General features: G+C 36.6%; 4 protein-coding genes across 5 annotated transcripts in view; 2 read left to right on the forward strand and 2 right to left on the reverse strand.

Moving 5' to 3' along the window:
- The first annotated feature begins 1,075 nt into the window (after positions 1 to 1,075).
- LOC110744892 (casein kinase II subunit alpha-2-like) lies at positions 1,076 to 4,968 on the forward strand. The gene is made up of 10 exons (XM_021944927.2): positions 1,076 to 1,385; positions 1,931 to 2,060; positions 2,231 to 2,425; positions 2,649 to 2,806; positions 3,275 to 3,365; positions 3,475 to 3,540; positions 3,833 to 3,915; positions 4,193 to 4,256; positions 4,406 to 4,474; positions 4,653 to 4,968. The coding sequence occupies exons 1-10, from the start codon at positions 1,300 to 1,302 to the stop codon at positions 4,710 to 4,712; spliced, it is 1,002 nt and encodes a 333-aa protein (XP_021800619.2). The 5' UTR covers positions 1,076 to 1,299; the 3' UTR covers positions 4,713 to 4,968.
- Positions 4,969 to 5,020: 52 nt separating this feature from the next.
- LOC110772478 (uncharacterized protein At2g23090-like) lies at positions 5,021 to 6,026 on the reverse strand. 2 transcript variants are annotated; one of them, XM_088247126.1, is made up of 4 exons: positions 5,617 to 6,026; positions 5,468 to 5,508; positions 5,169 to 5,314; positions 5,021 to 5,134 (listed from the first exon to the last, which is right to left on the reverse strand). In XM_088247126.1, exons 1-3 carry the CDS (start codon positions 5,690 to 5,692, stop codon positions 5,195 to 5,197), a joined length of 237 nt encoding a protein of 78 aa, XP_088103252.1. In that variant the 5' UTR covers positions 5,693 to 6,026; the 3' UTR covers positions 5,021 to 5,134; positions 5,169 to 5,194. The 2 variants fall into 2 exon arrangements, with proteins under 2 accessions (XP_088103252.1, XP_021832610.2); XM_021976918.2 differs by having other exon boundaries at positions 5,021 to 5,314.
- A 1,459-nt stretch (positions 6,027 to 7,485) lies between these two features.
- LOC110746336 (uncharacterized) lies at positions 7,486 to 8,863 on the forward strand. The gene has a single exon (XM_021946548.2). It carries the CDS (start codon positions 7,757 to 7,759, stop codon positions 8,600 to 8,602), a length of 846 nt encoding a protein of 281 aa, XP_021802240.1. The 5' UTR covers positions 7,486 to 7,756; the 3' UTR covers positions 8,603 to 8,863.
- A 1,453-nt stretch (positions 8,864 to 10,316) lies between these two features.
- The window catches only part of LOC110744879 (uncharacterized), a 3,370-nt gene continuing 2,961 nt past the window's right edge, over positions 10,317 to 10,725 (reverse strand). Inside the window, exon 2 of the mRNA XM_088246991.1 lies at positions 10,317 to 10,725. This exon is cut by the window's right edge and continues 279 nt beyond it. Coding sequence (XP_088103117.1) covers positions 10,492 to 10,725 — 234 coding nt within the window. The 3' untranslated portion in view covers positions 10,317 to 10,491.

Consider the following 10,725-nt stretch of genomic DNA (forward strand, 5'->3'; position numbering starts at 1 on the left):
ATTTATTGTCAGTTTTGATTTGATTGGTTGATGTTGAGTTTTTTCATGTTCAAGGATTTCAATCGTCACTCCTATAGTATGCCGCTGTCTTAGCCGCACCACTACTCCATGCCCTCCACCATAGCCTCTGTTAACATTAAACCCATTTATCCGCTCTTAATAACCCATTTAGCCTATCTTAATCTTGACATTAAACCAATTTAGCCTATCTTAACGTTAAACCCAACCGCTAATCACACTCGTGAGGTTTTGGTTTTTGTTGGGACTCACATAATTGAGCTCTTGATCATTTTTAAGTCCAATAGGAAAAATTATATTTTTTGGTGTCCATGGAGTAAAAATGCTTTAATAATAGTAGCGAGTGAGCATAAACATTGGATTAAGATAAGAGTCTTACCGCCATGTAGAAATGGATGTGGATTGTTTGTGAATTCTCTTTCTACCTAAGCTACATAGAATTTTTAATTATAATCGTTCTTGTCACATTTGTACCGCACAATTTCAATTAATTTTTTTAATGAGTTACCTACATAAAACTTTCAAAGTTCAATTTATATATCAAGTTGGTACTCGATTTTGTAAGACTATAATTGTGCATCAAGTCCACCCCTTTACACTCAAGTTTGAATCTTCGAATTCCCCCATTTAAATTACATACAGTTTAATAGATTAATCAAACTTATATACATTATCTATATTTATAAATTCATTGATCTATATATATAAAACAAAAGGCAGAGAATGGTGAAACATTCAAAATACCATAAAATGTCATTGATTAATTCAAACATTGAGAATTGAATTTATTAATTAAATAAGGATAATATGGTAAATTCACATTTTTTTTTCATCTTAAAAAAAATTAAAATGAAAAACAAATTCAGATAATAAGTCCTACTTTTATGAAACATAACTACCCATGTTATCTTTTCTTAATACTAAAAATAAAATAAAAAATAAAAAAGAGAACCAAGTGGCTAGTAAATATTAAGCAAAAAAGGAATAAGAAAAAGCATCCGTTAGTTTTGGAAATCTTTTTATTTGTCTGCTGACACATCGTCCGTTAATTTTTCGCGGAATAAATAATTACAGGAAACCTCAACATCTTCCGATAGCTTCTTCCGCCTTGATAAACAAAGTCCGTTTGAACATCGAGCGTAACAAAATAAGACCAAACAATACAAAATGAAATAATAAAAAAAGATATCACTGGTTGCTCTGCTAGGGCAACTCGGGTGTTGTTGATCGTCGCGCGAATAATAACAGAAAAAAGGAGGAGGAGAGGTCAACCGGGTAGACATGTCCAGGGCTCGAGTCTACGCAGACATCAACATCCACCGCCCTAGAGATTACTGGGATTACGAATCTCACACGCTTCAATGGGGGTAAAAATAACAATTGCAATGAAAATATTTGATTTATTTGTCTTACTTTTATATGAATCGTTAATTGACAATCTAGGGTAGATTATAGCTTTCTGGTTTGTGTTGTATGTTTTCAAATGCTTCAAATTGGTTGAAGGTGCAGAAAAATCCCAATTTGAAGGGAAAATGATAATGCTGTCTGTTCTATCTTTGCTGCATTGCATTGCATTGTTTTGTGTGTGCTGCAATTGAAGGTTCCAGGGTCGGGGTACTTGATGCAGTTTGAATAATTGAATCAGATAAACTTGTTTTTGTGTTCCTTTGGTTTATCAATATAGCTAGAACCAATAAGTGATAGTTTGATTGCTGAGGCTTACCACTGGTTACTTGTTTGATTATTTGATTTTCATGGCATTGGACTGCATTTCTTGGAAGGATTCAGTGATTTTAGAGGTTTTTTATTTTATTATTTGTTGTTGTTTCTTTTGAGTTTTTCACCATGAATTTTTAAGGTGAATTTTCCCAACTATTTTTCTTATTTATGCTTAATGTTTTTTCTTGCTCAGTGATCAAGATGACTACGAGGTTGTTCGGAAGGTTGGCAGAGGAAAATACAGTGAGGTCTTTGAAGGTGTAAATGTCACCAACAATGAAAAATGCGTTATCAAGATCCTTAAACCCGTCAAGAAAAAGAAGGTGTGTTTTATTAAAGTTGTTCCTGTACTTTTGGGATAAAACTGTCATGCTGAAGAAAACTCCGAGTCTTGGTAATGATACGATGAACAAAAGTGCATGTATGTCAGAAGTTGTTTTATTTACATTTCCTTATATAATTTAACTGAAACATAGTAATGGTATTCATGCAGATAAAGAGGGAAATAAAGATACTACAGAATCTTTGTGGAGGTCCAAATATTGTGAAGCTGCTTGATATTGTCCGGGATGACCACTCAAAAACTCCCAGCTTGATCTTTGAATATGTGAACAGTGCAGATTTCAAAGTGTTGTACCCCACACTGACAGATTACGACATTCGCTACTATATATATGAACTTCTCAAGGTTTTTTATCCTGTTGCTAAACATTGATTTTTCTAACTAATTGTACCCTGGCCCGCCCTTTTCTCTTAATACTTGGATAACCCTGATGGTTGGTAGAGCTAATTAGAAATATAAAATTGTAAATTCTGTGTAACAGACACAGAGGTTGAATGCCATGATTCTGACCTGTACTGGTTTAGCTTTTGCATGATTGGCTAATTCAAAATTTATCTCGTGATTGCAGGCATTGGATTACTGCCATTCGCAGGGCATAATACATCGAGATGTTAAACCTCACAATGTTATGATCGATCATGAGCTGCGAAAACTTCGCTTGATTGATTGGGGTCTCGCTGAATTCTACCATCCCGGCAAAGAGTACAATGTCCGAGTAGCTTCAAGGTAGAATCTCTTTTATCATTTAACTTTTTAACCAATCAATTGAATTGTTAGTTTTCATCTAGATTCTTAAAAGACATAATGACTCATCCTTTTATTTTCTTTTCCTCCACGGGTAGGACTTGGGTTGTATCAACCCAAACTTTGGACAACTCAGGCAATAAACTTTGATGAGTAGAGTAAATATGGACATAATTTCTTAATTTGAATAATAGTTGTAGGGACTTAGATCGACTAAGGATTTGATATTTGAATAAGTTGTAAGGACTGTTAGCACGGTGCATGTGCAGCTATTTCTTAACAGTTATCAAATAGCACTTGCAGTGAAATTCAGTTTGTGACCAATAGATTCCATGGTGTCTGATGGCAAATAGGTTTATTAGTTAGTTCCATGCTGACCTCTTACATTGTTAACATGCAAATCTTTGTTTTCTTAGCAGAAAGTTGATAAATTTAAATGCTGTTTATCAGGCACTATAAGGGGCCTGAACTCCTTGTTGATTTGCAAGACTATGACTATTCTTTAGACTTGTGGAGCCTTGGCTGTATGTTTGCAGGAATGGTGAGGGTTATGCTGCCCTGTTATTTCTGTGTATCCAATTATTTTGTAACAGCTACATTTTGTTCACGATGATAGACTTTTCTAAACAAGGTGTTCTCTTTCCTTGCAGATCTTTCGGAAGGAACAATTCTTCTATGGTCATGACAATCATGACCAGCTAGTGAAAATTGCTAAGGTAATTTTGGTTTCATACTTTGCTTGAAGATCTTACAACTATAGGCAATCTTTCACCTATATATCCTATAATGCGTTTCAACCACCAAAACTAGTTCTTCATTGCACTGTCTAAAAGTCTTCTTAAGATTGTTTAGTTTTCCCTGTTGTCTGTGAGTTGAACATACATTTATTGTTATTTGGTTGTGACACTGAGGTTTCATAAACGGCCAAATAGAAATTGAGTACTTATTAGCAATACAGCGCAAATGTTCATATAATTTGTTATCTTATGTAGATAACTTCTTCTTCAGGTTCTTGGAACGGACAAATTAAATGCATATTTGAATAAATATCACCTTGTCCTTGATCCTCAGCTCGATGCTCTTGTTGGAAGGTATATCTTCTCATCTTTAGCATGGAACCGGAACGTAAACTTAGATGATCTTAGATGTGCGTGAACATTCTACTGCCATAACACAATAAAGTTATAAGGGGCTTGGTAGGGCTTTGGGGTATCAATCATTATGGTTGAAAGAATAAAACAGTGGCTTGAGGCCTCTGGTTCCTTTGTAACCAAAAAAATGAAATACATTGCTTTGTCTGTCTTTTCATTAGTTGTTTCTGGCATGATAATCACATGGCATCCTTCCTGCTTTCGAATTCTGATTCAGGCACAGCAGGAAACCGTGGTCAAGATTTATCAATGTGGATAATCAACATCTGGTTTCTCCAGAGGTAATTTCTTTTTCTTTTTCTTTTAATTTTTCTTCTTCTCCTTCTTCTTCTTCTTCTCCCCCAGAAATCAACTTTTAGAAGATTTACCTTATATTCATGTATTTGTCATTCCTTACTAGTGATTCTTTGGTCTTTTTCGTGATGTCTAGGCCATTGATTTTCTAGATAAGCTTCTTCAATACGATCACCAGGAAAGGCTTACAGCAGGAGAAGCAATGGTATTATTTAAGATTTAGCAGCTGTTTCTTTTTCCCTTACTTGTGTTTAATATATATGTCTACATACACAATTGTTTAGATACAAAACCTTAAGTGTCGTAATAAGATGCATATTATGTTCGATGGTTAAGCACGAAATAGAATTTTCACTGTTGGGTTCCAATATTCTATGTTTCAGGCACATCCATATTTCTCCCAAGTGAGAAGTGCAGAAAATAGCCGGATGCGGACTCAGTAACACTAGACTCCCGCAGAATCTTTTGGTAAACAAGCTTGTATACCCTTTTTCTTTGGCTGTAGCCTGTGTATGATCACAAACAAAAAAAATATTTACCTAGCTTAGGCTGTTCATTGCATCCATTTTTTCTGATATATATATTTTTTAAATGCTGGTATTCTTTCTTCTCTCCTCTGATTGCGTAATTGTAATTTTTACTAATTTCGATTTAGCAATTAATCAGAATGCAATGCAACAGTATTTCATTTGTCTCAAATTCTTTTTGCTTTGTTTTGCATATTTTAGATTCTGGATTATGCTGATCCATATTCAAGTTTCAAATACAATCTTCGATTTAACAAACATGCACATTTATAACATATTCGAGAAAAGCTTTAGCTAATTAAAATCCAAGAGTCTAGGAAGGACTATGCAGAAGAAGATTCGAGAGATGAAGCCTCAAACACATTACTACAGGTCCTTCTCACTTAGGATTGTTTTTCTCATTTCTGAAGGTGAGGGAAACATGTATTAACATCAGATTTGGGATGTTTTGCTTCTGCATGCTCCCTGCACTTCACCTCAGACGTGGTGCAAATAAAAACCTGCATGCACACCTTGCACTGCAATCATCAACCACCATCTTGTATCAGAAACAAAGCAAGTGCTCAAAGTACCAGAAATTTTTATGCCAAGTAGCTTCATCTACAAGTTCATTCTCTTACGACAATCTCACAGTCAAAAACAAAAAAAAGGAGCTAGAAAGAAGACTTTACCTGTATTGTCATTGATTTCTTGTTTGACTCAAGCTGGCTTCCTGCTCACCCAAAGATGCACAAATTAATCACCAACTTATAAGTTCCCCTGTTTACAAAACTATATATATGTCTCTGTTTAGTGGCTTAGAACTTAGAATTTCGAGTACCTTTGGCAGCAGCTTTTTGCTTCTCCATGTTCCTCTGGCGAGCCATCTTGGACTTCTGACCGTTGCCGCCTCCCATTGCTTGTCCTTCTCCGAGTACTTGCAGAACAGGTTTGCTACTAGTAGCAGACAGAAGAAGCACAAGGCTTTAAGAATGTCCAAGAAATAGAGATGATGACGAGGTACATTATATAGATCACTCTCATCAATTAGGTATTGTTGGATCCAGGAAAGAAACCACACATATCCGAGGGCTACCAAGAAACTTCCCCTTGAGCCTTGAGGCCAATGAGGGCAGCTATAGATTGAGACATCAACACACAAACCACAGACCACACCAATGTGAAACAAACTTCTTTTTATTTTTAATTTTCCACCCAGGTCTATAAGATGTTTCATTTAGATTGACCCAACCAAACAAATTAATGGATGCCACAAATAGTGGTATGCTCAGTAGTGATACTTGTACAGCTGGAGCTCACAACAATTTGTGGTGGCGATATACTTGGTAGTAGATAAAATAGTATTGTCTATAAGTGGTGGACCCATGCTACCCAATACGGTGAAGCATCCATTGGAGCCTGCACAAGGCAATGCACACTACTCTTTTTCTTCTGTCAAGAGTCACAGTTAGGTGGTAGTTTGAAAGCTACAACAATAAATTCGAGGCCCAATTATGTTTTGCTCCCCTAGTTTTCTTTTGAATGATAGAAAAACGAGGATTTGAACTTGGATTTTTTTTATAAAAATATTTGATTGATAAATATCAGTATATATAACTAGTTGATTTTGGTTATTATAGTTTTAACAATATTTGACTTTGTAGTTTCAATTTTCGGTATTTGTATGTTTTCTATTTTAGAATTCTTCAACTGTAACAACTTTCTATTGTGAGACATTTCTTCACATTCTCACACAAATAAATTATAAATAGAAAAATGCCCATTTACACTAGAGTTTAATTTCTCTCCTCATATATTAGAGTAGTTTAGAATGTGGCTTTGTCAAAAAAATAGAAGATCGCCCAATTTATATGGATGGAAATAATAATTAACCCTAAATTGAATATACAATAAAAAAAGGTACCAAAACAAGAGTCATTCTATAATTAGGGCCTTATATATGGCCTTTAGGTGAGGTCCTATCTCTTAATCCTTGGATTATGCTAACCAAATTAATCCAATGGCTAGCCAATTTGATCTAAGAGTTAAGGCCATATATAAGGTCTTAACTATAGAATCTTGACCAAAACAATCAATCACCCATTTGTGGGTTTTTGCACGAAATTATATACTCCTCATGTGTACCTTCATATTAGCAACATGATCATTTCATTAAAACTTAAGTCAAGTTACTATTCAAATGACTCATACGGCTAATATGAAAGTCTACATCAATGGTCCATATATGACACCCTCACCATAGAATGACTCGGGTTTTTGCTTACTTGGTCTTATTTGGAGGCCCAAACTAGCTCTCTTGACAAGAGAAGGCCCAATTTGGGAAGCCCAATAGAGTGACATTGACAATATGTCAACTGATTGGCTGATTCCTTGAGTCCAAAAATAAAAGTTCCAAAAAGTGAAAAGAATCCCAAAAAAGGAACCCGGATTCGTTGAGTGGGTTTCTTCCAAAGTCCAAAGTCCACGAAGCTGACCAGGACGTGCAAAAATCAAAACCCGCAATGCACATGACTCCATCTACCGTCATTAAAACCTCAAACACCAACCAATCAATCACCGCCGTCACCAAATTGCATGGGACAGGATAAGAACGAAAACGCTTCGCTAAAAAGACAAATTTGACCCAGAAAAGGTCGAGCAGCTTCACAAGCACTGTTAAATAATGCATGCACAATTTAACCTTAACCAATACGGTGACCAAACGTGTCCATCGGAAAAAGTGACGCCAGGGCAAAGCAAAAAGAGCATAATTAAACATCAGAATATGCTTCGCTCTGCTCTGCAAATATCCCTTTCTCTTTGCTCACCTATGATTATTTTAATTTTTATTTATTTATTTACATAATCTCTCTTTTTTCCTCTATAAACTTTTCAAACTCATCGCCATCGCTCTTTAATTTTATTTGGCTTTCGTTCACCAATTCGTTTGTTTGAAGCGTTTTGTAGTTTTAGTCATCAATATGGAGCTCATACAGGACCTGTTTTTGACGGCGTCTTTCGCGCTGATTCTCTCTTTCCTGGTTGCGAAGCTCGTTGCCATGGCGGTGGCTGGCCGTGAATCGGAAGCGGAGTTCAGAGAGTGTGAGAATGCCGGTGGAGGTGTTGTTTTGGAGGAGGTGAGTTTCGAAGAGAGGAGACTGAAAGTGGAAGAGGCTTTTCATGGCCAGAGGAGGGTTGAGTTCGTCGGAGAAGTGAAGGAGGTCGATCAATTTCAATTCGAAGACAAACCGGTTCATCGAGTTGAGGAAATTGAAGAAACACTGCCGCATCATCAAGAAGGTCGTGAATTGACGGAGAAGGTGTCGGAGGAAGAAGGTTTGGGAGGAGAAGAGTCGGTGGCCGTCGGATTGCCGGAGAATCCATCGGACGGGGAGGAGAAATTGTCGGTTGAGAAAGCGAGAGACTTCGATCATCAAAACTTGGAGAACAGAGGAGTTGAAGAAATTGTTGCTGAATCAGCAACGAACGACGTCGTTACTGCACAATCTGAGGAGCTTAGTGCTGTGGCTTTCGATGAAGCAAAGGGAAAGAGCGAAGCGAATGAGATTAAACTGAAAGCTACCGACTTTGATCGTGAACCCCACGAGGCTCATCAAAGCTCGGAGAAGAGAGGAGTTGAAGAAATTGGCGCTGAATCTGCAACAAACGATGTCGTTTCTGGACAACCTGAGGAAGTTAGGGCTGAGGCACACGTGGCCAGTGAGGTTAAATTCAACAATTATAGCGATGAGGATGATTGGGAAGGGATTGAGAAGAGTGAGTTGGATGATGATTTTACTGCTGCTGTGAAATTTGAAGGACGATGATCGCTTGACAAATATTGGCGGTCGCGGTGTGCAGGTGGAGCTATATTGAACTTCGAAGGGGGCATTTGAACCTCAGCCTACGGCTCTCAACTCTTCTTCAGATTTGTGCCAAGTGGTACTAGACTTCCTGTTATTTTTCTCTGTTGATATAATTAGTTTGTGTAGCTATCCATATCTTTATGCTTGCTTTACTTGTGTCTCAATTCTAATATGGTGGAGATACAAAATGGTGAAATCAGAAAATGGTAATTTGAACCTAAATATCTAACACCATTAACATGAAAATATAAATGTAAATTGCTAGATTGGGGTTGAGAAAAACAAGAATACAATGTCAGGCATAAATCAATTGCATTATACTTGAACTATGGGAATTATTATTTTGCCCAAAAGGTGTAAATTGAACTATGGGAACAAATGTTGTTAGAGATAAGATATTACTGAGAAATATGAGGTTTCATGTAAAGTTAGATTAGAAACAGAGGGCCTATTCATGTCGTTGTTGCTTCTTCTTATATACGTCGGCAATGTGCATGACAAAAGCTATAATCACATTAGCAACATACATTTTAATGATCTGCAATGTTTTTCAGATACTTTGTGTTCTGTTTTACCTTCTTGACAGATGTTGAACTAGAGTGAGAAAAAGTAACCAAATGCAGCAAATGATATATTCAAATGTTTCATGGGATTGGATTGTTACAATTCCAACTAGTTTACAGTTTGCCATATGCTTTTAAATGGTCCTGCTCATTGCTTTTAATTATCTTTATGACTTATCCCTTGTCTTGCTTTTCTTATCTTGTATTCTCCCTAGTTTTTCATAAATCGTGGCCTCTCCACATCAATGTTTTTTTAGCATATGAAAAATATAGAATGTAACATCTGAGCTTTAGTTACTTAGCATTACGTTGAAAGAGTCTTCAGTCTCCACCCTATGTCCACCCTTGACATATCGCATATAACTTGGTTTAGTGTAAAAATTTCAGGCCACTTGATGACAGCGTTGGTCTATATCTTGACCTTTCTAACCTCAGGTGCTACTATCCTGGGTTTGATTAAATTTTCCAAAAAAGAAAAAAAAAAAAAAGAGAAGAAGAATAAGTCACTTTTATTCAAAAAAGAAACAAAAAGACAGAACAAAATCAGAGGTTATGTTGTTAGGAGACCAGAACAACAGTGTGTCTTATATAACTAAATAGTAATGCTGTTCTGAAATTTGTACATGAATCTTAGAAAAACCTCTTCCTGATCCAGAAGACAGGGTAAAGGAAAATCAATTGGCTTCGAAGGATACCCCTCTTCTTCACAAAATCTCTGTTATTTCTTTCCCGCTTATGTTTGTTATGCATTCATAGATGTGATTTATCTTTTGTTTCTTGGCACTGTCATTTGGTTGTTGTTAAAGTTAAATTATTCACATATAGTTTTACAATGTTTTTTGGTTGTATTTTCTCTGCAATTTTTCCTTAATATATTAGGTTTCTAATCGTTGAATTTCTCATTGACCCTGGCATTACATGAGTTGTCATAGGAGTTGTCATGGGAGTTGTCGTAGTTATTGTCATAGGAGTTGTCATAGTTATTGTTGGGCACACAATTGGTGGCATGTATGGAATATTTGTCGTTCTGTCCTATCTCTGTGCTTAAGATAAACAGCACACCTGTACACAAACCAAGCTAAGTGTATCAGAAGAAGTAACTTCAATACTACTGATGCAAAGGGCAAATACTTTGATTTATTTCATAACAGAGTTACAGCATGGAAAATTAAAGAGCTACAGAATAGAAGTAGAGAGGTTTTATTTGTTTTTTTTTTCTTGTCCTCTAAGGCATTGCTGGAAAAGAGTTATCTGATTTTAGTAAAATCAGTGAAGATTTTCATGGACCTAATTCATCCTCTCATCATGACCATATCCTCCACCACCCCCACCTACCCCACCACCACCATAACCTGGGCCTGTGCCCGAGCCTCCACCAAACCCACCACCTCCTCCAACTCCATTACCAAATCCGCCACCGTTGCCACCATTACCACCATTACCACCATTACCACCATACCCAACACCACTTCCAAAGCCACCACTGCCATCACCGTAGCCTCCGCCTTTACCACCACCAGT

This window comes from Prunus avium, chromosome 1, assembly GCF_965620075.1.
Source record: "Prunus avium chromosome 1, drPruAviu1.hap1.1, whole genome shotgun sequence".
In the NCBI taxonomy this organism is placed as follows: Eukaryota; Viridiplantae; Streptophyta; class Magnoliopsida; order Rosales; family Rosaceae; genus Prunus; species Prunus avium.